General features: G+C 48.1%; 1 protein-coding gene across 2 annotated transcripts in view; it reads right to left on the bottom strand.

Annotated features, from left to right (window-relative positions):
- Positions 1 to 26,226, bottom strand: part of VPS13C (vacuolar protein sorting 13 homolog C) — a 189,993-nt gene that overhangs the window by 21,578 nt on the left and 142,189 nt on the right. For both annotated transcript variants that reach the window (XM_060259893.1, XM_060259892.1), the window contains 13 exons: positions 23,197 to 23,432; positions 21,174 to 21,324; positions 20,148 to 20,288; positions 18,305 to 18,386; positions 18,148 to 18,217; positions 17,314 to 17,425; positions 13,253 to 13,366; positions 10,906 to 11,042; positions 8,980 to 9,061; positions 6,719 to 6,832; positions 5,399 to 5,474; positions 5,004 to 5,167; positions 2,345 to 2,390 (listed from right to left, as the gene is read on the bottom strand). In XM_060259893.1, the coding sequence (XP_060115876.1) occupies positions 2,345 to 2,390; positions 5,004 to 5,167; positions 5,399 to 5,474; positions 6,719 to 6,832; positions 8,980 to 9,061; positions 10,906 to 11,042; positions 13,253 to 13,366; positions 17,314 to 17,425; positions 18,148 to 18,217; positions 18,305 to 18,386; positions 20,148 to 20,288; positions 21,174 to 21,324; positions 23,197 to 23,432 (1,525 nt within the window). The remainder of the gene's footprint in view (positions 1 to 2,344; positions 2,391 to 5,003; positions 5,168 to 5,398; positions 5,475 to 6,718; positions 6,833 to 8,979; positions 9,062 to 10,905; positions 11,043 to 13,252; positions 13,367 to 17,313; positions 17,426 to 18,147; positions 18,218 to 18,304; positions 18,387 to 20,147; positions 20,289 to 21,173; positions 21,325 to 23,196; positions 23,433 to 26,226) is intronic.

Here is a 26,226-nt window from a genome sequence, read left to right as displayed (position 1 = left end):
GGGTCTCTGTTTGTTAGTGCTGCCAACTGGGCTGAAACAACAACGCAGAGTGATAAAAAGCAGATTGGCGTCATTAGGTGTAAAGTGCCATAAATGAGAGTTTACGTTCTGAATAAAACTTAGTTGGTTTTAAAGGTACCCCTTGGCTATCACTTCGTTCTATTCCCTCTAAACTGAGTTAGCGTGAGCTAGCTCACAGATTTTTAGCCTCTGGCTCACACGTTTTTGTCATAGCCCAGGAAGGATGACCTCAGAGCGCACTAATTTATGCAGTAGCTCACAACTTTAATGCCAGCAGCTCACAGCTTTAATGCCAGTAAACTCACAAAGCAGAATTTTTGCTCACAGGACTCTGCAGATTAGAGAGAACGTTGGTCCGCACTACTGTGTTTGGTTTGCTATGGAGTGAATTCCCTGCAGTTCCTACCACATGACCTCTGATGCCTATTGAAATGTCTTCTGTTTTGCCTGTCAGTTCCTTGCTTGGGAAAGAAAGATCCTGCATTTTATACTAAACGAACAGCAGAAGGAAAGAGCGCTTCGCCACGCTTTGACACGTGCGTTCCCAGTCAGCAAAACACAAATATCACTGATCAAAATCGCTACTCCTTCTTACTCATGTGAAATTAAGGCCCCAGAATTCTCTCTGACTAGCAAACTTTAACAACAGGCCTCACACCCAGCATTATTGCTTTTGATGATTGCACTCCTGTTTTTCTCTATTTCCCAAGAGCATTTCCCATTTGTGGCATTCCTCCATCATCCATCTGCATATTGCAAAACAGATAAATTGCAGTAAAAACACGTCCTCGAACCCGAAAAGCAGGCAGGCTGCTGAAATCAACTGGCAGCTTTTTGAAAACGGAACCATATGTTGAACTGGGTGTGTGTGTGTGTGTGTGTGGTACTTGGGTTTTAAAGAAATAGTGCAGAAAAACAAAAAACAAGCAATGGTGCTGTGGAAAGAGAAATAATTTTATTCCATTGCACTGCCCCCCCAATGTGTTTCACACACACTTTTTCAGGAGGAACTATAAGAACGAAAAGAGAAACAAGAAAAATATAAATCCAAGTAGTCAGCCATGTTGGTCTGAAGTAACAGAATAAAATAGGAGTCAAGTTTCACCTCTAAGACCAACTCAGTTTTATTCAGAACGTCAGCTTTTGTGTGCTCTCTAAGCACACTTCCTCTTCTGAGATATAAATACCTTCCTTTTGACCCAGGCTTAATACAATATAGTCATTAGCAGACATTCTCACATTTTGACATATTACTGTTTTATCGCTTTTGCGTGCTCATGCTACTCGGATCAAAGGTTTGCTCAATTTGTTAATTTTACTATTCTGTCTTTGTACCATTTTGCATTCTGAACCACTCCCTACCAGATAATTTTACTATACTGTCACTGGATCTTAAATTTATTTATTTATTTATTTTATGACTTCTATCCCGCCCTTCCCAACAAGTGGCTCAGGGCGGCTTACAACACAGGAATCTAACATAAATAGGCGTTAAACATAGAGCATTTAAATTTAAGCATTAAACCATTTAAAACATTGGGGGCAGCAGACATCCAGTATAACTATATATAACCAGTATTTGTACCAGTTTGCATTCTGAGCCACTGACTACCAGCTATGTGTGGCTTTGCTCACTGTACCGGATTCCTCGTCTGATGAAGTGTGCTTAGAGAGCACGTGAAAGCTGACGTTCTGAATAAAACTAAGTTGGTCTTAAAGGTGCCACTTGACTCCTATTTTGTTCTATGAAAATATAATTTACAGTTAAAAAAATGGATCCAAATAGGCAGCCGTGTTGGTCTGAAGTAGTAGAACAAACTAGGAGTCAACTGCACCTTTAAGACCAACTTAGTTTTATTCAGAACGGAGGCTTTCATGTGCATGCACACGAATGCTTATGTTCTGAATAAAACTAAGTTAAAAAGGTGGTTTTAGAGGGTAGCCATGTCGGTCTGCAGGAGAACAGCTAGACTGGAGTCCAGGAACTCCTCATAGAACGACAAGATTTTTGTGGGGTATGAGCTTCTGAGAGTCAAGATTTGCCTTCTTTAGATTAAAGGACCTCTGACTCTCAAAAGTTGGTCTTTAAGGTGCTACTGGACTTCATTCTATCTGTAAAAAGTTACCACTGAACATGTGAAACATGCATTAGCGTATCCAGAACCATAAATCCATGAACCTGTTTCAGGTATTCTATAGGTGCAATAAAGGAACATTCCACATACAGGTGGAAACATCTGAACCTCCACTTAGATGCTCTGAGGACTCTACAACCCTCCCCTCGATATCTACAAGGAGATCGTTAGAGAATCCTTTAGCTCACCTTCCACAGGCTTCATGACGATCCCAGTCACTCCTCCAACGACGCCCTACAAAAAGAAGAAGATGATATTGGATTTATATCCCGCCCTCCACTCCAAAGAGTCTCAGAGCGGCTCACAATCTCCTTTACCTTCCTCCCCCACAACAGACACCCTGTGAGGTGGGTGGGGCTGAGAGGGCTCTCACAGCAGCTGCCCTTTCAAGGACGACCTCTGCCAGAGCTATGGCTGACCCAAGGCCATTCCAGTAGGTGCAAGTGGAGGAGTGGGGAATCAAACCCGGTTCTCTCAGATAAGAGTCCGCATACTTAACCACTACACCAAACTGGCTCTCTCAGAGAGAATGAGAAGCGTGGGTCAGCACTGAAAAGGTTTGCATTCACAAGGGGGCCTCCGGTGTCATTCCCCCACATTCACAAGCTAACTCAGCCCGGCAGAGCAGCTGAACGGAACACCAGAACCTCCACCCCAATATAAAACAAGATATTCTATACACCACGTTTTTACGACTAAAATCTTCCATTAATACAGAGCCGCCCCCCACACACTGCCACGGAAGTGTGGTGGGTGAACCCCGGATCGGGCATTGCCTCTCGGCACAACCTACCTTGCGGGGCTGCTGTGAGAATAAAAGGGAGAAGAGCGAACTTCACGTGGGAGGGTGACATGAATATGCACAAGGTAGACAAAAGAGTGAACAGGAAAACAAACGGGGGTTTCGCCGGTCAAGGAGGTAAAGAGGAAATTTCTCAACGCCTGCAGCCTGCCTCCCCCCAAGTCTAAAGGATTCCCAGAACACACACACACAGCAGAGGATAACAAACAATCTGCTGGGGGGGGGGAAGGGGGAGGAGGAGGTACCACCCACCTTGAGGAAGCCTTCCTCCGTGGATGCAGACTGGGTCCTGCCCTTTCCCCCGCTCTTCCTCGCTGTCCCTTGTCGAACAAGACGAGGGTTCTCATCGCAACGCATGCTGTGCTCCCCTTGCCCCCACTGGCCAGCGCACAGCGCAATGGCACCACACCACGCATTGGGTTCAACAAGACGCTTCAAGGAAGACAGGGAAAGAGACGCACGGGGGGGGGGACACGCAAACCGCATTTCTTTTTCAGTTGGCATTTGAGTCACCAGGTGGTAACTAAGACAGAACCTGATTCATGAATGAATAGATACTTAGCCATCTTAAATACATCATTTTAGCACCTATTTTTATATCTTATATGCTTATATGTTTTTATGTATTTTAAATAATTTATTGTAATTAATGTTAAATTGTTATGTTTTATGAATCACGGGACTCCCATGTCTATTATTGTTTAAGGTGAATCATGAGACTCCCGTGCCTGTTAGCCGCCCTGAGCCCGCCTAGCGGGGAGGGCGGGATATAAAAATAAAATATTATTATTATTATTATTATTATTATTTGGTCTTTCAGAGTGTCCTGTCAGGCCAAGGGGTGGCCTGACCTTTTCTAGCCCGCAGGCACTTCTGACACAGGAGGGTTGGCGGAACCAAACCACGGCTGCTGCAGGAGAGGAAGCCCCGCGCGCAAAGGAAGCCCCGCCACAGGAGATAAGAGAGGCCATTAGGAAAATACACTGGGAAAGAGGGGTGAGAGACAGAATAAAAGAAACACTGGTATGGTGGGAAAAAATTGCCAGTTTAATCTGCATAGCCAATCGGATCCTTCACTGGCAACCAATGCTCCCTTCTAAGCTGTGGAGTCCTGTGAGCAGAAATTCTTATTCCGTGAGCTGCTGCCATTAAAGCTGTGAGCTGCTTCATAAATTAGTTTGCTCTGGGGCAGGGGTGGCCAAACGGCGGCTTGGGAGCCACATGTGGCTCTTTCATTCAAAGTTAAAGTTGCTTTCTTTCTACCTCTACCTCTCCATCCATCCATCCATCCATCCATCTATCTTCCTTCCAATGTACAAGCATTACCCAGGAGGAGTAGTTTGGCATAAGGTCAAGGTAGTCCCCTGTGCAAGCACCAGTCGTTTCCGACTCTGGGGTGACATCGCATCATGACGTTTTCACGGCAGACTTTTTTAGGGGGTGGTTTGCCATTGCCTTCCCCAGTCCTCTGCACTTTCCCCCCAGCAAGCTGGGTACTCATTTGACCGACCTCGGAAGGACGGAAGGCTGAGTCAACCTGGAGCTGGCTACCTGAAACCCAGCTTCCACTGGGGATCGAACTCAGGTCGTGAGCAGAGCTTAGGACTGCAGTATTGCAGCTTTAACCCTCTGCGCCACGACTGGGGAAGGTAATGGCAAGGAAAGGAAAGGTCCCCTGTGCAAGCATCAGTCGTTTCCGACTCTGGGGTGACGTTGCTTTCACAACGTTTTCATGGCAGACTTTTTACAGGGTGGTTTGCCCTTGCCTTCCCCAGTCATCTACGCTGCAAGCTGGGGACTCCTTTGACCGACCTCGGAAGGACGGAAGGCTGAGTCAACCTGGAGCTGGCTACCTGAAAACCCAGCTTCCACCGGGGATCAAACTCAGGTCATGAGCAGAGAGCTCGGACTGCAGTACCGCAGCTTTACCACTCTGCACCACGGGGCTGCTAATTCGGCACAGCAGAAGTGAGAAGGCTGTCAAACTAACGAACCCGGTTTCTTAGTCTTTCCCTTTAAGTCCGGAGAATATTTAAGCCTCCTACTCTCAGTAAGCCTTTTCCTCCTTTTGCGAGGCTGTCCCCAAAGTCTTTGGGCTGCCGGCCCATCTCCTCTCTCCTCTTCTGCTGGTACTCCTTGTCCATGGTGATGGCGGCCAGTCCTTTTCCGACGGAGCCGGTGATCCGGGACACCACGCCCGCCGCGCCGCCTGCCGGTCAAACAGAGGAGGATCGTCAGGCTCTGTTGCTGCTGGAGAAAGACCTGACATCATTGTCACCGGTGAAGCGCGCACAAACACACACACACACAATCCATTCTTGAAGCATCTCTATTTAGAGAGGAGCTGAGCCCTCCAATTAAACCTGGAAGCAAGGCAACGCGGTGATGCGAGGCACCCTGGAAACACGACACGGGCGAATCGGCGAGGTGCTCGACATACCCACTGTGTGACCGAGCAGACTTCGGACTCCGATCACAAAGCCCTCGGCAAACTCTTCGGGTCCTTGGACAGCTCCCTGGAAAGAAATTATAAACCCTTTCTTATTCATTTTAAGGAGCGTACGAGGACACACACTACCTCTCTCTGCTTCTTAGAACACTGATTCCCCGTCTTTCCTCGTGGCTTCCCTTTCCTATTGCCTGTGGCACAGGCCTGTAGCTACAGGGAGGCCTGTGAGGGCACTGCCCTCTGACTCCCAGGGGGCCTCCAGCACGCAGTCGTATTTCATTTTCTTTTTGCCACGGCTGAGCCAGCCAAGTGTCACGAGTGGCAGTCAGAGGCAGGAGTCTTGTGAGCAAAAATTCTTACTTCGTGAACGACTGGCATTAAAGCTGTGAGCCGCTGCATCAATTAGCTTGCTCTGGGGCAGGGGTGGCCAAACTGCAGCTTGGGAGTCACATGTGGCTCTTCATTCAAAGTTAAAGTTGCTTTCTTTCTACCTCTCCATCCATCCATCCATCCATTTATCTTCCTTCCTTTCTTCCAATGTACAAGCATTACCCAGGAGGAGGCAGCCAGAGGCAGGGGAGCTGAGCAAGGCAAAGTGCAGTGCAGCAGCAAAAGCAACAGGTGGAGAGGAGGGAGGCGGAGGAAGCCATGTGGAATGGACTGGGGAGGGGGGGGGACAGATGGAGCTCCCGGCTGCAAAGTGCCAGGGTGGGAGAGAGGGAGGTGGAAGGAAACCCCCCTGCTAGCACGCAAGGTGAAGTCCCTTCTTCACTCCAGAGTTTTAGGATTGGCTGCCTCAATCTGGCCACATTCAGAGCCTCCAGCTTTTGCCCCTACCCCAGAAAGCTTCTGAGAAGCGGCAAGCCCCACAGTGGATGGAAAAGGGGGCCCCCTGACTTTTTAAAAAGCTCCCCCAACGTAAAATCCTGGCTATGGCCCTTGCTGTGGCATCACGCAATCCCCTAGGGCGGGGGCGGCCAACGGTAGCTCTCCAGATGTTTTTTGCCTACAACTCCCATCACCCCCAGCCAGCATGGCCAATGGCTGGGGCTGATGGGAGCTGTAGGCAAAAAAAAAACACATCTGGAGAGCTACCGTTGGCCACCCCTGCCTTAGTGAGATCTTATGGCTATCGCCTAGCTTTTGAAAAGGTTTTTTTTTTTTTAACACCAAAATGCTGCAGCTTAGATGCTATATAATAGCAGTACATTTTTGGAGGGTGGTGTGTGAGTTTGCGCTGAATTCCGTTCAAGAACGCAGGTGCCAGATTCGAAAAGTCTCAACCCAAAGCTCTGTCGACGTGAGTCCTACCTGGAAAGGCTCGTAGAAGAAAGCTTCCACGCCCTCCGACAAGCCTCTGATTAAGCCAAAGGGATTTCCCAGGACATCCAAGCCCAGCACCAGCACATACATCTGCTTCAAAAACTGCAGGGGAAAAGCATAACACAAGGATGTCAATAAGGCAAAAAATGTTCAGTGTAGAAGAAGAAGAAGATGATGATATTGGATTTATATCCCGCCCTCCACTCCAAAGAGTCTCAGAGTGGCTCACAATCTCCTTTACCTTCCTCCCCCACAACAGACACCCTGTGAGGTGGGTGGGGCTGAGAGGACTCTCACAGCAACTGCCCTTTCAAGGACAACCTCTGCCAGAGCTATGGCTGACCCAAGGCCATTCCTGCAGGTGCAAGTGGAGGAGTGGAGAATCAAACCCGGTTCTCCCAGATAAGAGTCCGCATACTTAACCACTACACCAAACTGGCTTTCCCTGGCAACAAAGCCTGTGAGAGTTTGGAGACCATGACCTATAAGGGTGTGTGTGCGGGGGGAAGTAATTGTGAAGTTCCTGCATTGTGCAGGAGGATGGAGTAGATCAGGGGTCCCCAATCCCCGGTCCGTGGACCGGTACCGGTCCATGGCCTGTTAGTAACCAGGCCATGAGTTGTGTAATTATTTCATTATATATTACAATGTTGTAGTAGTAAAATAAATAATAATAATAATACATTGGATTTATATCCTGCCCTCAGCTCTGAGAGCAGCTCACTATCTCTTTTACCTTCCTCTCCCACAGCACACACCCTGTGAGGTGGGTGGGGCTCCCAGAAGCTGCCCTTTCAAGGACAACTCCTGCGAGAGCCATGGCTGACCCAAGGCCGTTCCAGCAGCTGCAAGTGGAGGAGAGGGGAGTCAAACCCGGTTCCCCCAGCTAAGAGTCCGCACACTTTACCACCACACCAAACTAATAGAAGTAAAGTGCACAATGGTATCATTCCGAAACCATACCCTCCCCCCCACCCCCGGGGAAAAATTGACTCCCACAAAACCGGTCCCTGGTGCCAAAAAGGTTGGGGACCGCTGGACTAGATGACCCTAGAGATCCCTTCCAACTCTATGATTCTATGATGAAGCTGAAGGAGCTGGGAGTCTCTCCACCTTGGAGAAGAGAAGCTTGCATGATGATATGACTGCCACCTTCTGATACCTAAAGGGATAACTATGCAGAGGATGGGGTGGATGTGTTTTCAGTTATGTGCTGGGTGAAAAGACTCTGACTAATGAATTTAAACTACCGAAAAAGAGGTTTTGTCTAAATTTGAGGAAGAATGTCCTGATGGTGAGGTGTGTTCAACTCTGGAACAATCTCCCTTCTGAGGTGGTGGAGTCTTCGTCATTGGAGGTTTTAAAGAAGAAGACAACTGAAGATTTATACCCCATCCTTCTCTCTGAATCAGACTCAGAGCGGCTCACAATCTCCTATATCTTCTCCCCCCACAACAGGCACCCTGTGAGGTGGGTGGGGCTGGAGAGGGCTCTCCCAGCAGCTGCCCTTTCAAGGACAACCTCTGCCAGAGCTATGGCTGACCCAAGGCCATTCCAGCAGCTGCATGTGGAGGAGTGAGGAATCGAACCCGGTTCTCCCAGATAAGAGAGCTATGGCTGACCCAAGGCTATTCCAGCAGCTGCAAGTGGAGGAGTGGGGAATCAAACCCGGTTCTCCCAGATAAGAGTCTGCGCACTTCACCACTACACCAAACTGGTCCTTTCAAGGACAACTCCTGCGAGAGCTATGGCTGACCCAAGGCCATTCCAGCAGGTGCAAGTGGAAGAGTGGAGAATCAAACCCGGTTCCCCCAGATAAGAGTCTGACCACTTAACCACTACACCAAACAGAATTGATCAGATACCTTCTTGATGGGGATATCACAGCTGTAATTTCAACCTATTATTATGGTTGTAGTTTCAGGCCTTGGCAGTCCTCTTCCAACTCTGATATTAAATAAGTAAAATTAATGAATAAAAAAACCCCAACTGATTGGATATTGGTTGTTCTTTGTGACAAAAGAAAAGGTAGTTTTAGCAGAAGCGTTATGCCCGGCCTACAGCACAACAGAATCTGTGCATGTTGTTGGGGTCTCTATGGGACTTCACAGGGCACTGGCTCTTACTGAAATAAGGCAGCCACGCTCTGGGGTTTAGGAAAGGCATTGGGAAATGTCACACTACGCTACTTAAGATCCACAAGGAAGCTTCTTCAAAAATGCAGAGGAGGCCAAAGGGAGACAGCTTACTTGTTCACTGTAGTGTGTTACAACTTTCCACATCAACTGCTCTCTTCTGTAAAACTGGTACTTGATTTCGAAGAAAGCCAGCCTGAAAGGAAGAGAGAGATGATGATTTTGGAAACGTATCCCGCCCTCCACTCTGAATCTCACAGCGCCTTACAATCTCCTTTACCTTCCTCCTCCCACAACAGACACCCGGTGAGGTGGGTGGGGCTGAGAGAGCTCTCCCAGAAGCTACCCTTTCAAGGACAACCTCTGCAAGAGCTATGGGTGACCCAAGGCCATTTCGGCAGCTGCAAGTGGAGGAGTGGGGAATCAAACCCGGTTCTCCCAGATAAGAGTCCTTGCACCTAAAAAAGGTATTGGATTTATATCCTGCCCTATATTATGACTCTCAGAGTTTCAGAACAGCTCACAATCTCCTTTACCTTCCCCCAACCCAAACAGACACCCTGTGAGGTGGGTGGGGCTGGAGAGGGCTCTCACAGCAGCTGCCCTTTCAAGGACAACCTCTGCCAGAGCTATGGCTGACCCAAGGCCATGCTGTGGACCCAGCTCCACAGCAGCTGCAAGTGGAGAAGTGGGGAATCCAACCTGGTTCTCCCAGATAAGAGTCTGCACACTTAGAGCTATGGCTGACCCAAGGCCATTCCGGCAGCTGCAAGTGGAGGAGGGGGGAATCCAACCCGGTTCTCCCAGATAAGAGAGCTCTGGCTGACCCAAGGCCATTCCAGCAGGCGCAAGTGGAGGAGGGGGGAATCAAACCCGGTTCTCCCAGATAAGAGTCTGCACACTTAGAGCTCTGGCTGACCCAAGGCCATTCCAGCAGCTGCAAGTGGAGAAGTGGGGAATCCAACCTGGTTCTCCCAGATAAGAGTCTGCACACTTAGAGCTATGGCTGACCCAAGGCCATTCCGGCAGCTGCAAGTGGAGGAGGGGGGAATCCAACCCGGTTCTCCCAGATAAGAGAGCTCTGGCTGACCCAAGGCCATTCCAGCAGGTGCAAGTGGAGGAGGGGGAAATCCAACCCAGTTCTCCCAGACAAGAGAGCTATGGCTGACCCAAGGCCATGCTAGCAGGTGCAAGTGGAGGAGTGGGGAATCAAACCCGGTTCTCCCAGATAAGAGCCCGTGCACTTCACCACGACACCAAACTGGCTCTCAGAGGAATCAGGATCTCAGAGAGCTCAACACATCTAACACTGCTGCTGGTTCTCAGTGATTAATGGTAACCCAAGCAACAACCCTGTCAAGTAAGCCAGCATTAGCCTCAAGTTACCGATTGCAGCATGGAGGGGAGGCTTAAAGCTGAGAGATTTGAATTGGGGGGACTTTGTACTTCACACGCTTGGCTTGCCATTAGCCTGCATGTATTCCAAGCAACTTAAAATTCTCGTAGCCTGTGAATTGGCCTTTGGTCCTTTCACCAGACTACTGCTGTTCTACAAAATACCCAGAACCAGGGCGCTTTTTTTTTTTGTAGCAGGAGCTCCTTTGCATCTTAGGCCACACACCTAGCCAATCCTCCAAGAGCTTACAGGGCTCTTAGTTCAGGGCCCCCTGTAAGCTCTAGAAGGATTGGCTACACCAGGGGGTGTGGCCTAATATGCAAAGGAGCCCCTGCTCCAAAAAAGCCCTGCCCAGAACATCAACTTCTTAGTGATGGAAGTATTATAGCCCATTGATTTTTTGTCTGAGTCTCTATGTTCCCTCTAAGCTGCAGAGTCTTGTGAGCAAAAATTCTACTTTGTGATCTACTGGCATTAAAGTTGTGAGCTACGGCATCAATTGCGCTCTGGGGTCACCCTTCCTGAGCTAAGACAAAAATGTGTGAGCTGGAGGCTAAAAATCTGTGAGCTAGCTCACGCTAACTCTGCTCAGAGGGAATGCCGAAGAGCCCAAAGAAATTCAGGGAGGCGCTTCGTCCACTCACTTGAATATAAGGTCGTCCACATCCGTCAGAGTGGCCCCAATGCTCTTCAGCAGCAGGTTTACAGAATGGATAGCGAACTCCTCTTTGCCTTTATCAGATTCTTCTCCACCGGCACCCAAAGAAAGGCTCAAATGTAGCTAATGAGAAGAACATAATGGCTGAACGCAAACGTTGGGGGTTACTCAGCGTCCTACTAAGTCGAGATTTATGAAAACACAACAAGGATCTAGACGGCATATGGATGGGAGGGAAGTTCTATGCTAAACCTTGAGTAGCTTGTTTGTGACGTTTTAAAGCGCTCAGCTGTCCCGACCGTCATGGAGTTGTTTGTGTTCCCTTTTAGAGCACGGTATTCATGTTTACACGGTATGCCAGGAAGATTCACATTAAATTCGATAGCTCTTCCAGAGACCTCCTTCTGCTAGCTAATTAAATTTCCATTTCCCCTCCTGCAGCGTCGAAAGGACTGCCAACAAAAGACAGCCAGAGGGATTCCTGAAGGAGCTTGTTAACGGAGCGCCTCAAAAACTTTGTCTTATATAAGGCTGCAACCTGGATGAGTTCTTATTTTAACATGCACGCTATCTCCTTCGCATCTCTAATCTCAAATAACTGAGCATCTCAAAAACTGTCTTATATAAGCTAGAGACTGGCTGTGCTCTTATTTTAACATGCAGACTGTCTCCTTAGCAGCTCTAATATTTGGGGGCGGGGGGGGGGGGTTACACCATTTCTATTTGCCACTCTTTATATGGCACTTCTCCAAGGTAAGAAGGATGCAAACTTTGTGTGCATGTGATTAAGGTGGGGTCTAAGAAGAAGAAGAAGGTGGTGATGATGATATTGGATTTATATCCTGCCCTCCACTCCGAATCTCAAAGTGGCTCACCATCTCCTTCATCTTCCTCCCCCACAACAGAGGTGTGTGGGGCTGAGAGAGCTCTCACAGCAGCTGCCCTTTTAAGGACAACTCCTACAGGAGCTATGGGTAAACCAAGACCATTTCAGTAGCTGCAAGTGGAGGAGTGGGGGAATCAAATGCGGTTCTCCCAGATAAGAGTCCTCACACTTAACCACTACACCAAACTGGCTCTGTATTGCCTATATTGAAGGCATCGATTTCAAGGACAAATCAAGACCTTTTACAGGTGAGAGTCGAAAACAGAAAAATACTGGAGGACTGATTTACTGCTTTTATACACACTAGAGAAAAATCAGCTTACGAGAGTAACGTGGAACTAAAATACAGCTGTGCTCTAGGATCAGAGGACTGAATTCCTACCCAAATCCTCTCACAACTTCAAAGACTGGTTCCAGCAATTACTCTGAAGGAACCCAGGAGAGAGATTTCCTTCCGTCTAGTTAGCCAGCTAATGGGGGGAGAAATTAATTTACCACAGACGGAAGCAGAGCAAGAATGCAACCAAGACACACGGCGTCGTGCTCTCCCCACTGGGCAAGCTGTGAGGTGGTAAACAAAGAAAATGAGAAAGAAACCACGAAGCACAAGGTACAATCAAGGACTGTTCTCTGGCTGTGCCCAGTGGAGAGAATGATAGGAGTTTCTGTAAGTATTACCTAAGCTGCGTACAGCATCAGCAATTGTACGGATAATCGAGAACATCTAGAACAGGGATGTCAAACTCATTTGTTATGAGGGCCAGACATAAATGAGACCTTGCTGGGCCGGGCCACGTGTGCACCTATTTAAGATTAGGTAGCAGACATATAAACTTTATAAAAGGATACAAACAAACACAATTAACGATTAAAAAACAACAACCTTAAAATAAAACTTGCTTAAAACGTTAGCACTTGGTCTTAAATGTGCTTTCTTTGTATTTCTCCCATGGGATCCAGGGAACGGGGCAAAGGAAGCTCTGGCTCTTTCCTTCCTTTCCTGGGAGACCAGGTGGGGGAGGAGCCTCAGCCAACAGAAGGAAGAGAGGCTTGGCTCAGTAGCTCTGCTGTGCGATTGAGAGAGCCTGGCAAATCAAGCTCTGCCTCCCCCTCTTCCTTCCCAAAAGAGGAGCCTCAGCCAATGGAGAAAATAGAGGTTTTTCTCTGTAGCTCCTGCGTAATTGAGCAAGCCTTGCAAAGCAAGCTGTTATGCAGAAGGAAGCTAGAGAGAGGGAGAAGGAAACAGATGACAGCCAGTTGCTCAGGGGCCTCCTTCAGCCCCCAGACCACATGTTTGACACCCCTGATCTAGAATATTGAGACTTCCTAGCACATGAAGCCGTTTATCAAAGCACTGCAGCTCTTTAAATTATTGTGTTGCTTCAGTAAATCAATATAAGTCTAGGTTTTTGCATCACTGTCCAAATGTGCCATTTTCCAAACTCACCTTCACAGGAGAAATATGGAAGTGCTCGAAGAAGCTAAGGGTGGACACATCAGTCATGGAGGACTCCATCAACTCTGTATTAAGAGCATCTATATCCTTTTGAATCAACTTTGTCTGTGGCAGAAGGAAAAAGCAAAAGATAACCTCGATTACGTCCGAGCTTGAACAGTATGGGCTGCCAAAGACGAACTCAACTTGGTGCTTGGGAGGGGCACAGTGGGAGGGCTTCTAGTGTCCTGACCCCACTGATGGACATCCTGATGGCACCTGGAGTTTTTTGGCCACTGTGTGACACAGAGTTTTGGACTAGATGGGCCACTGGCCTGATCCAACATGGCTTCTCTTATGCTCTTATGTCTGGGGCAGTGATGCTCTGTATTCTTGGTGCTTGGGGGGGGCACAGTGGGAGGGATTCTAGTGTCCTGGCCGAACTGATGGACCTCCTGATGGCACCTGGGGTTTTTTGGCCACTGTGTGACACAGAGTGTAGGACTGGATGAGCCACTGGCCTGATCCAACATGGCTTCTCTTATGTTCTTACCCCAAAGCTTTTGCACAAATGCTTCCCTTGACAGACAGTGATTACGTGAGCCATTAACCCAACACGTTTAACGTTATGGGCCTCTCATTTAACATCAAGTGGCGACAAATCAGAACTGCTCTCAGTGCCTAGAACGGTGGGGCGGGGCTCCCTGAGTTTAAGCAAAGCTATAATAGAAGAAACGTATAATAAAATAATAAGAATTTTCTTATAATGCATGTTTCGATAGAATAGTGTTTATAGTTTCACCCTGACATTTCTTCTATTAGAGCCCAATGCCTAGAAAGCAGAATTACAGCACACTATTAACCAGGGGTGGCCAAACTGTGGCTCGGAAGCCACATGAGGCTCTTTCACACGTATTGTGTGGCTCCTGAAGCCCCCACTGCCCCATCAGCTGGCTTGGAGAAGGCATTTGTCTCTTTAAATCAGCCAGTTTGGTGTAGTAGTGACGTGTGCGTGGACTCTTATCTGGGAGAACCGGGTTGGATTCCCCACTCCTCCACTTGCAGCTGCTGGAATGGCCTTGGGTTAGCCACAGCTCTAAGTGTGCAGACGCTTATGTGGGAGAACCAGGTTTGATTCCCCATTCCTCCACTTGCACCTGCTGGAATGGCCTTGGGTCAACCATAGCTCTGGCAGAGGTTGTCCTTGAAAGGGCAACTGCTGGGAGAGCCTTCTCAGCCCCACCCATCTCACAGGGTGTCTGTTGTGAGGGGAGAAGATATGGGAGACTGTAAGCCGCTCTGAGTCTCTGATTCAGGGAGAAGGGCAGGGTATCAATCTGTAATTCTTCTTCTCAATTCTTCTTCCGGAAGCCAAGCCAGCCGGCAGCTTGGAGAATGCATTTAAAGTTAAACTTCTTCACTTTCCACCTCCCTCATCTTCCTTCCTTCCTTGTCTTGCCACTCTCAAACTTCTGATGTTCATATCTTTGGGCTCTCAAACATCTGAAGTTTATTTTTATGTTGCTCTTACACTAAGCAAGTTTGACCGCCCCAGCTATAAAGAATTTTCATTGGGCTGCAACTGTTTTAAATTATTGGTGTTATTGACTTTATGTTTACATTTTTGTAAAGCGTTTTAGCCTTTCTTCACAAGGAAAGTGTTCCAACCTTTTAGTCATTCTAGTTGCCCTTTTCTGCACTTTTTCCAATGCTGTAATATCTTTTTTGAGGTGAGGTCCTTGTCCTTTGCTTGGACAAAAGTGTTTCTGGTTCAGAACTGACTGGCATCTGAATCAGGCTCCTCATCTTACAGTTTCTCATCTAAGAAGTCAGAAACTAGAATCTGGATCCTCCAGATCCATTCCACTCACAGCACCACCTTCCCCTGCCACAAGAAACTCAGGAGAACCTCGTCTGTTAGGGGGAAGATTCCATGAGCTGAAGAAACCTGCTGTCATAGAATCACAGAGCTGGAAGGGATCTCCGGTGTCCTCGAGTACAACCCCCTGCACAATGCAGGAAGATCACAAGTACCTCCCCCCTGCCCTCCTTCTCACGATCTGCCTTAGGTTCACAAAATCAGCACTGCGGTCAGATGGCCATTTCAGCCTCTGCTTAAAAACCTCCAAGGAAGAAGAAGAAGATGACTGCAGATTTATACACTTGCCCTTCTCACTGAATCAGAGACTCAGAGCGGCTTACAATTTCCTATATCTTCTCCCCCCCACAACAGACACCCTGTGAGGTGGGTGGGGCTGAGAGGGCTTTCCCAGCAGCTGCCCTTTCAAGGACAACCTCTGCCAGAGCTATGGCTGACCCAAGGCCATTCCAGCAGCTGCAAGTGGAGGAGTGAGGAATCAAACCCCATTCTCCCAGATAAGAGTCTGCACACTTAGAGCTACGGCTGACCCAAGGCCATTCCAGCAGCTGCAAGTGGAGGAGTGGGGAATCCAACCCCATTCTCCCAGATAAGAGTCTGCACACTTAGAGCTATGGCTGACCTGAGTCCATTCCAGCAGCTGCAAGTGGAGGAGTGAGGAATCAAACCCCATTCTCCCAGATAAGAGTCTGCACACTTAGAGCTACGGCTGACCCAAGGCCATTCCAGCAGCTGCAAGTGGAGGAGTGAGGAATCCAACCCAGTTCTCCCAGATAAGAGTCTGAACACTTAGAGCTCTGGCTGACCCAAGGCCATTCCAGCAGCTGCAAGTGGAGGAGTGAGGAATCAAACCCCATTCTCCCAGATAAGAGTCTGCACACTTAGAGCTACGGCTGACCTGAGTCCATTCCAGCAGCTGCAAGTGGAGGAGTGAGGAATCAAACCCCATTCTCCCAGATAAGAGTCTGCACACTTAGAGCTACGGCTGACCCAAGGCCATTCCAGCAGCTGCAAGTGGAGGAGTGGGGAATCCAACCCCATTCTCCCAGATAAGAGTCTGCACACTTAGAGCTATGGCTGACCTGAGTCCATTCCAGCAGCTGCAAGTGGAGGAGTGAGGAATCAAACCCCATTCTCCCAGATAAGAGTCTGCACACTTAGAGCTACGGCTGACCCAAGGCCATTCCAGCAGCTGCAAGTGGAGGAGTGGGGAATCCAACCCGGTCCTCCCAGATAAGAGTCTGCACACTGCACCACTATACCAAACCGGCTCTGGAAGGAGAGTCCACCACTTCTCGAGGAAGCCTGTTCCACTGAGGAACTGTTCTATTAGGAAGTTCTTCCCAATGTTTAGGAATCTCCCAGATCCAACTGTGGGATTAGACTATTTTACAATCCTGGTTTATAGGCCAGGAACAAGCAGCAAGATATTAAAGCTCCCGACTTGGGGGTCACCCCCCAGTTGTGATAGACAGGTTGCTTACCTGTAACTGTAGATCTTCGAGTGGTCATCTGTGCATTCACACTCATGGGATCGGCGCAGGCGCACTATCCCATGAGTGTGAAGCACAGAGACCACGAAGAAGATTGGGAAGTTTTCAGTCTTGGCACAACATACAAGTAGAAAAAAGGGAGACATAGAAAGCGAGACCAAGGCCTTCTGGGATGATTCACCATGGTTGGTTTTGTGTTGCCCGAATGAGGCCTCTACAATTCTACTCTTCCTTCCAACATTTGAACAAGTCCGACATGCGTAATACTTACAGAGCAGCGCCTTTTAAAAGGCAGGCTGCCAAACAACCACATTAAGAACATAAGAGAAGCCATGTTGGATCAGGCCAATGGCCCATCCAGTCCAACACTCTGTGTCACACAGTGGCCAAAAAATTTATATATATATACATACACATATATACCCACACATACACACACACACACACTGTGGCTAATAGCCATGGATGGACCTCTGCTCCACATTTTTATGACCTCTGCTCCATGGCCTCTTGAAGGTGGCCATGCTTGTGGCCACCACCTCCTGTGGCAGTGAATTCCACATGTTAATCACCCTTTGGGTGAAGAAGTACTTCCTTTTATCCGCTTTAACCTGTCTGCTCAGCAATTTCATCGAATGCCCACGAGCTCTTGTATTGTGAGAAAGGGAGAAAAGTACATTGACACATAAGCCAGGTATTACCTTTTGTCTTTCCGCTTCTGGGTCTGTCGACGGAGTGGCAAATCCGATTATAGCTCCTAAAAACCCCTGATCTATTTTCAGGGCCATCTCTTGGATGAGAACCATGAAATATCTGAGGAAGGAAGGAAGGGGAAATGGCTTGACTGGCAAGGTGGCTTTTCGGAGGACAATGACATAACCCAAAATCCTGGAATGCCCTCAATTTGGCCCAGGCTTGCTTATAACAATAGAGTGATTAACAGACATTCTCACAGTAAGCAGCCGTGTGCATCTGAAGCGATAGAACAAAGCAGTAGACAAGTGCATCTTTAAGACCAACTAAGTTTTATTCAGAATGTAAGCTTTCATATGCTCTTAAGCAGACTTCATCAGACAAAATGGGAGCTTTTGTATGCTCCCTTTTTGTCTGACGAAGTCTGCTTAAGAGCCACAGAAAACAATTCCACATCGTCCTCTATAGGACAGCCCTTCAAGGACTTGAAGATGGGGATCATATCACCTCTCAGCCGCCTCCTCTTCAGGCTAAACATCCCCAGCTCCTTCAGCCTTTCCTCATAGGACTTAGTCTCCACTGCTCTAACTGTAAGGAAGTTTTTCCTCACAGGGTTGTTGTGAGGATAAAAATGGGAGGCCAGTTTGGCTAAAATAGCTTTAATTCAGCCATTCAGGTTTTTTGCTGTTTCGTGGGCTAAAAAGAATCAAACGACTCTCCTACCGAATGGCTCCATCCCAGCTAGCAGCACAGACTTAAGGCTTTTCCTCTCCTAAGGGAAATGACACACGCAGAAGAAACCTTTGAAATATCAAATCGACCCAATTAATTATTTCACTTACTTGAACTGCAGCACTTTACTGTACTCATTGAATCGAGTGATGATGCTAACGTCAATGAACGGTTTCGGCTCTACAAACAAACGAGAGAGGGATAAAAACTCAGAAGCGTATCGTTTGCTGGTGAAATGCGCAGCTAGAAATCTTTAATTAAGGTTACCTGAATCCAAGGCGATGGATTTTGGAGGTGCCACAGGATGAAACACGACAGGAAACATCGAGCCGGGCAACTGGTTATCAACCTTTTAAGAGAATAAGGAAAGGATTGTGTCACCTGTTTGGCGCCGATGCTTCTTTCGTAGCACCCTAGAAGTTTAAACTATTATAGCTTGATTGCCCAGTCTAAGAGCCATATCCTTATCAACACAGCAAAACAGTTTTAGGAACGGCCAATCAGAAAAGGGTTGAAACAAATACAGAGCCTTACAAAAAACACATGCTCAAAATTAAAACAAAAACTCACACTTCAACGAAACATTTTTACAACCCTGAGTACTTTATAAACCTTCATTCCCAAACCACAATCCTTCCAAGAACCACTCCTCTCCAACCAAACCTCTAAAATATCGAACACAGAGAGACAGTCAGTCAGTCAGTGTTTATTATAACAGTCACAGACCAGGTAAAAAGCACCGATCCATCAGTAATAAAAAGTACAAATCTGTCAAAGGTATACTACTAAAATACATGTCCATATAATACAACAACATTAAAATGTAGATAAAATTTTAGTACATAGCAGTAATCTACACCAAAAGTGAAAGCTTCTAGGATTTAAAACTATTCTTCTGTTTGATCCGAAAAGGTAAAGGTAGTCCCCTGTGCAAGCACCAGGTGTTTTCAAATCTGGGGAAGGCAATGGCAAACCACCCTGTAAAAAAGTCTGTCATGAACTCAGGTCGTGAGCAGAGGGCTCCGACTGCAGCGCTGCAGCTTTACCACTCTGCTCCATGGAGCTACTCTGCTTGATCACTTGGGCGCAAAATCTAGCTGTCACTCTAGTGATTGCTGGTATTTCAACAGCCAGCAGTTTCCCCCAACAGAGATAGCCTATCTGTTAGCACCTTAGACTGATCCAGGGAGGAGAGTCATTTGATTCTTTTTAGCCCACAAAACAGCAATAAACCTGAATTGCTGAATTAAAGCTATTTTAGCCAAACTGACTTTATTTATTTGTGTTGTTGTTTGTTGTTCTCCACTCCTCCATTTTATCCTCACAACAACCCCGTGAAGAAAACCTTCCTTACAGTTAGAGTGGTACCTCAGTGGAGGGACGGTGGCTCAGTGGTAGAGCATCTGCTTGGTAAGCAGGTCCCAGGTTCAATCTCCGGCATCTCCAACTAAAAAGGGTCCAGGCAAATAGGTGTGAGAAACCTCAGCTTGAGACCCTGGAGAGCCGCTGCCAGTCTGAGTAGACAAGACTGACTTTGATGGACTGAGGGTCTGATTCAGTAGAAGGCAGCTTCATAAATGTTAGGGAGGGATGGTGGCTCAGGGGTAGAGCCTCTGCTTGGTAAGCAGAATGTCCCAGGTTCAATCCCCGGCATCTCCAAAAAAGGGTCCAGGCAAATAGGTGTGAAAAACCTCCGCTTGAGACCTTGGAGAGCCGCTGCCAGTCTGAATAGACAATACTGACTTTGATGGACCGAGGGTCTGATTCAGTATAAGGCAGCTTCATATGTTCAAAATAGGGAGAACTGTCTTGTCCCTAGCTTCCTTATAGAGGGAACAATGAATAAGAATATGTTCCAGTGTTTCCACCTCACCAATGGGGCATGTACAGATTCTTTCGCTGTATGGGGTCTTTCGATATCTTCCTTCTGTTACCTTAGATAGCATAACATGATGCTGATGCCCCGAACACGGGCAAATCCAGCCATGAGTTGCTGCGACACAGCCCCAACGAGGATCTTTTAAAAATTCTAGCTTCCTAGCTGAGTGAGGGAGATTTGCTTGGCGTCCTTTACAACAAAAACAAAACGGCATATTTGCAAAATTTCTACCTGCAGCCAGTATAACTGGGCCCGTAAGCTCCGCTGATGAGGAGACTGCTTGAATTCAATATGGATGCCGGATAAGAAATCCCGCTTGACGTCGCATCTGAGAGGAAGCCGCATTTCCATCGGCATCTTGTTAAAGTTTACCTAGGGAAAGTTGCACGCCTGGTTTAACTTGTGTGGAAACTCGGAGCCCGCCATTTCCATTTTGCTGCATGGAAGTGTTATCTGTGGACACGCTTTGATTTTTTCCATTTTACTTCGAAAATTTCTACGCCAGCTCTCCAGCGAACCCATAAATTGCCACACAATCGTTAGACCATTAAAATCCCAGCCAGAGTTTAAAAACAGTACAAAAACATCGAACAACTTAAAACAAGTCTCTCCCATTTTATTTACTTCATTAACACCTTCATGCCTTTCTGCCCAGCGAAGCCCCCAAAACAGACTGTATCACAGGGGTAGCCAAATTGTGGCTTGGGAGCCACATGTGGTTCTTTCACACATATTATGTGGCCCTTGAAGCTCCCACTACCCTATTGGCCGGCTTGGAGAAGGTATTCATCTCTTTAAATCCAGCTTGGAGAATGCATTTAAAGATGCTTTCTTTCCAACTCTCCCTCCCCCATCTATTTGCTTTCTTTCCACCTTTCCGACCACCCTTCTTTCCTTCCTGTCTTGCGGCTCTCAAACATCTGATGTTTCTTCTATGTGGCTCTTACATTAAGGAGTTTGGCCATCCCTGCTATGTCAGTTCTCAGGCTAGAAGCAGACTATAAAACAGTGTTGAAAGATCAACCACTTTAGTAAAAGCTTGCATAAAAGTAACCGATTTGGCCTGCAGCTGTGAAGAGAATAGCAGTAGGTGCTGGGTGAGTCTCAAGGGGAAAGGCATTTCATAAGTGAGGGGCCACTGTTGAAAAAGGCCCTGCTAACCACAGAATTACACCCCCTCACCTCATGGTCAGGTTCACACAAAGGCTTCCTACAAAACATAATACACCCATCATAATTTAAAAGATTCTAACAAACCTCCAAGTTATTATCCACTCGAACCCAGCCAGAAGGGTCCGCATATCCTCCAGAAAGATATTTCTCATACGCATGTTCCAACAGGCTTATCTGTTTTTGGTTAAACGGCTTCCACCTCTGCTTTGGTTTAAATTCCCAAACCACTCCTGAGCTACAGAAGAAAGTTTCAACAATAAAATAAAGCATTAACACCGTATTTCTATGTTTTTTACCTGAAAACGCATATTTCTGATTCATAATTTTAGTATTATTTAATTCCAAATAACGGCTTATGTTTTTAGTCCCATAGGACATAGCTGGCTGACGCAGAGGGAGAAAAAACTGTAGGGCAACAAAGGGAAATTGTTCTTAAGCTCTTTTAAATTTAGGTGGCTTTTCAAATATATATCAACGCAGCAGTAGAAAAGAGCAAGAGTCCAGCAGCATCTCAAAAGACTAACACAGTTTGTGGCAGGATATAAGCATTTGTGACTCACAACAGCTCATACCATGCTACAAATTCTGTTCGCCTTTAAGATGCTATTGGACTCCTTTCTTCTGCTACACATAGACTAACATGGCTACCTATCTTGATCTATGAACATATGAAGCTGCCTTATACTGAATCAGACCTTTGGTCCATCAAAGTCAGTATTGTCTTCTCAGACTGGCAGTGGCTCTCCAGGGTCTCAGGCTGAGGTCTTTCACACCTATTTGCCTGGACCCTTTTTTGGAGATGCCAGGGATTGAACCTGGGACCTTCTGCTTCCCAAGCAGATGCTCTACCACTGAGCCACCGTCCCTCCCCAAACATATGAACATATGAAGCTGCCTTATACTAAATCAGACCCTTGGTCCATCAAAGTCAGTATTGTCTTCTCAGACTGGCAGCGGCTCTCCAGGGTCTCAGGCTGAGGGGAATGAACATATGAAGGAGGGGGATGAACATATGAAGCTGCCTTCTATTGAATCAGACCCTGGGTCCATCAAAGTCAGTATTGTCTTCTCAGACTGGCAGCGGCTCTCCATGGTCTCAAGCTGAGGGGAATGAACATATGAAGCTACCTTATACTGAATCAGACCTTTGGTCCATCAAAGTCAGTATTGTCTGCTCAGACTGGCAGCGGCTCTCCAGGGTCTCAGGCTGAGGTTTTTCACACTTATTTGCCTGGACCCTTTTTTAGTTGGAGATGCCATGGATTGAACCTGGGACCTTCTGCTTCCCAAGCAGATGCTCTACCACTGAGCCACCATCCCTCCCCAAAAGGAGCAGTTAAAGCAGGGCTGCTGAACTCATGAAGACTGGATCGGACATAAATGAGACCTTGTTGGGCTGGGTCATGTCGGGTTGGGCCGAGCCATGTCGGGCCAGGCCACGTGTGTACCTATCAAAGATCAGGTAGCAGAGATATAAATTTTATAAATAACACAGACAAATACACACACACACACACACACACACACATATATATATATATAAATTAAAACATGCTTAAAATGTTAGCACTCATTGGTCTTAAAGATGCTTTCTTTGTATTTCTCCCATGGGATCCATGGAACTGGGCAAAGGAAGCTCTGGCTCGTTCCTTCCTTCCCCAGGAGACCAGGTGGGGGAGGAGCCTCAGCCAACAGAAGGAAGAGAGGCTTGGCTCAGTAGCTCTGCTGTGCGATTGAGAGAGCCTGGCAAAGCAAGCTCTCCCTCCCCTGCCCTACTCCCCAAGGGAGGAGCCTCAGCCAATGGAGAAAATACAGGTTTTGCTCTGTAGCTCCTGTGCAACTGAGCAAGCCTTGCAAAGCAAGTTGTTATGCAGGAGGAAGCAAGAGAGAGGGAGAAGGAAGCAGATGATGGCCAGCTGCTCGGGGGGCCTGATAAGAGCCCTCCGGGGGCCTGATTCAGCCCCTGAATTGCATGTTTGACACCCCTGAGTTAGAGGAATTTGGGGGAAACAGCCATTTTAGAAAACCATTAATGGATTGTGAGTTTTTTTTTAAAAATTCAAAACAGTTCCATAAATGACTAAACCCTCTTCGTTCTGCCCAGTACCTGGTAATCCCTATGTAAGAGATTTCTTGCTTATTTTCATTGTTGACCAGGGAAAGCCCAAGGCTATGAAGAGATACGGTGATTTCTTGATCAGGCTGTTCCATCTCCTCGGCTTGCCGTGCTTTAGAAACTAAGGCAACGTCGTCTGTGAAAAGCAGCACCCTCTGACGTCCATCCAAGAAAGAGACCCAGTGGACCAGGGTGTTGGAGTTGTAAGGAAACTGACCGCATTCATCCTGGGTGAGATAGGAACAAAAAAAACCAACACTGTGTGGAAGGCAAAAAGTGACCAGTTATTCTGGAAGCACTACTGGTGGAAACTGCTGTCAAGTCCATTCACTGCCAGAGGATACAGGGATGGCCACAGGAACAGACGGCATTAAAAGGGGATTTGATAGATTCATGGCGGAGAGGTCTATCAGTGGGTACTAGCCTCTACATTCCAAGGCACGAAGCCTCTGAATCCCAGAGCCAGGAGGACACCTCAGGGGATGGCCTCGGCTTCTCTGCCCTGTTGCTGGCCCTCCCGAGGAACTGGCTGGCCCCTGTGTGAGACAGGAGGCTGGACTAGATGGACCCCCACTGGTCTGACCCAGCAGGGCTCTTCTGATGTTCTTCTCAGGGGAAGGCCTCGGCTTCTCTGCCCTGTTGCTGACCCTCCAGAGGAACTGATTGGCCCCTGTGTGAGACAGGAGGCTGGACTAGATGGACCCTCACTGGTCTGACCCAGCAGGGCTCTTCTGATATTCTTCTCAGGGGAAGGCCTCAGCGTCTCTGCCCTGTTGTGGGCCCTTCAGAGGAACTGGCTAGCCCCTGTGTGAGACAGGAAGCTGGACTAGATAGACCCTCACTGGTCTGACCCAGCAGGGATCTTCTGATGTTCTTCTCAGGGGAAGGCCTCGGCTTCTCTGCCCTGTTGCTGGCCCTCCAGAGGAACTGATTGGCCCCTGTGTGAGACAGGAGGCTGGACTAGATGGACCCTCACTGGTCTGACCCAGCAGGGCTCTTCTGATGTTCTTCTCAGGGGAAGGCCTTGGCCTCTCTGCCCTATTGTTGGCCCTCCGGAGGAACTGGCTGGCCACTGTGTGAGACAGGAGGCTTGACTGGATGGACCCTCCCTGGTCTGATCCCAGCAGGGCTCTTCTGACGTTCTTCTCAGGGGAAGGCCTCAGCCTCTCTGCCCTGTTGTTGAGGAACTGGTTGGCCACTGAGGCAGGAGGGCTGGACTAGATGAACCCTCACTGGTCTGATCCAGTAGGGCTCTTCTGAGGTTCTTAGGGGAAGGCCTCAGCCTCTCTGCCCTGTTGTTGGCTCTCCAGAGGAACTGGTTGGCCACTGTCGGAGAACTCGATGGACCACTGGTCTGATTTAGCAGGGCTCTTCTGATGTTCTTTTCAGGGGAAGGCTTCGGCCTCTGTGCCCTGTAGTTGGCTCTCCAGAGGAACTGGTTGGCCACTGTGTGAGGCAGGAGGCTGGACCAGATGGACCCTCACTGGTCTGACCCAGCAGGGCTCTTCTGATGTTCTTCTCAGGGGAAGGCCTCAGCCTCTCTGCCCTGTTGTTGGCCCTCCAGAGTAACTGGTTGGCCACTGTGTGAGACAGGATGCTGGACTGGATGGACCCTCACTGGTCTGACCCAGCAGGGCTCTTCTGATGTTCTTCTCAGGGGAAGGCCTCAGCCTCTCTGCCCCGTTGTTGGCCCTCCAGAGTAACTGGTTGGCCACTGTGTGAGACGGGAGGCCGGACTAGAGGGACCCTCACTGGTCTGATCCAGCAGGGCTCTTCTGACGTTCTTCTCAGGGGAAGGCCTCAGCCTATCTGCCCTGTTGTGGGCCCTCTAGAGGAGCTGGCTGGCCGCTGTGTGAGACGGGAGGCTGGACTAGAGGGACCCTCACTGGTCTGATCCAGCAGAGCTCTTTTGATGTTCTTGTGGCAATCCTTAAAAGCAAGAGACAGGGGTGGATTGCCATTGCCTACCTCTACGTGGGAAACCCTGGACTTGCTTGGTGGTCTCCCATCCACATACTGGCCAGGTCTCACCCTGTTTAGCTTCTGAGATCTGATGAGATTGGGCTAGCCTGGGCAATCCTGGTCAGGGGAAGAATGCTATTGTTATTGTTCAGTCGCACAGTCGAGTCCGGCTCTTTGCAACCCCATAGACCAAGTCACGCCAGGCCCTCCTGTCTTCCACCATCCTCCGAAGTCTGCTCAAATTCATGTTAGTTACATCAGTAACGCTGTCCAGCCATCTCCTCTTTTGCCGCCCCCTTCTTCTTTTGCCTTCTGTCTTTCCCAGCATCAGGGTCTTTTCCAGGGAGTGCTCCCTTCTCATTGGGTGGCCCAAGTATTTGAGCTTCAGCTTCAGCATCTGACCTTCCAGGGAACAGTCTGGGTTGATTTCCCTTAGGACTGACTGATTGGATCTTCTTGCAGTCCAAGGGGCTCTCAAGAGTCTTCTCCAGTGAGTGCTGCCTTCTCATTTGGTGGCCAAAGTGCTGGAGCTTCAGCTTCAGCATCTGACCTTCCAGGGAGCAGTCTGGGTTGATTTCCCTTAGGACTGACTGATTGGATCTTCTTGCAGTCCAAGGGACTCTCAGGAGTCTTCTCCAGCACCAAGAATGCTGTTACGACATTGTTAATAGTCTCGCTTTTGAAATACCCATGATGTATACTGCATTTTCTCAGGTTGTGAGCAGAGGGCTCCGACTGCAGTACTGCAGCTTTAGCACTCTGCACCACGGGGCTCTTCTAGAAAGCAACATTGCCAAAACAAACAAAAAAATTGTTTCTTAACTGTTTGTCAGAGCGACAGGGCAAGGTTTTGGAGAGCCCCTTCAAACGTGATAGGGGTGGGGCTGGGATGCTCTGTCTTCTTGGTGCTTGGGGGGTGACAGTGGAGGACTACTGGAGTTCTAGCCTCGCTGGCGGACTTCCTGATGGCACCTGGGTTTTACATTAGCTTCTCTTACATGTTTAAGCTCCCTCTGTGAATTATTTATTGCGTATATTTCTATTCCGCCCATTCCCCAT

This window comes from Heteronotia binoei, chromosome 19 (assembly GCF_032191835.1).
Source record: "Heteronotia binoei isolate CCM8104 ecotype False Entrance Well chromosome 19, APGP_CSIRO_Hbin_v1, whole genome shotgun sequence".
NCBI lineage: Eukaryota > Metazoa > Chordata > Lepidosauria > Squamata > Gekkonidae > Heteronotia > Heteronotia binoei.
The sequence above is the reverse complement of the archived record's forward strand: the minus strand, read 5'-3'. Positions and strand labels throughout refer to the sequence as shown.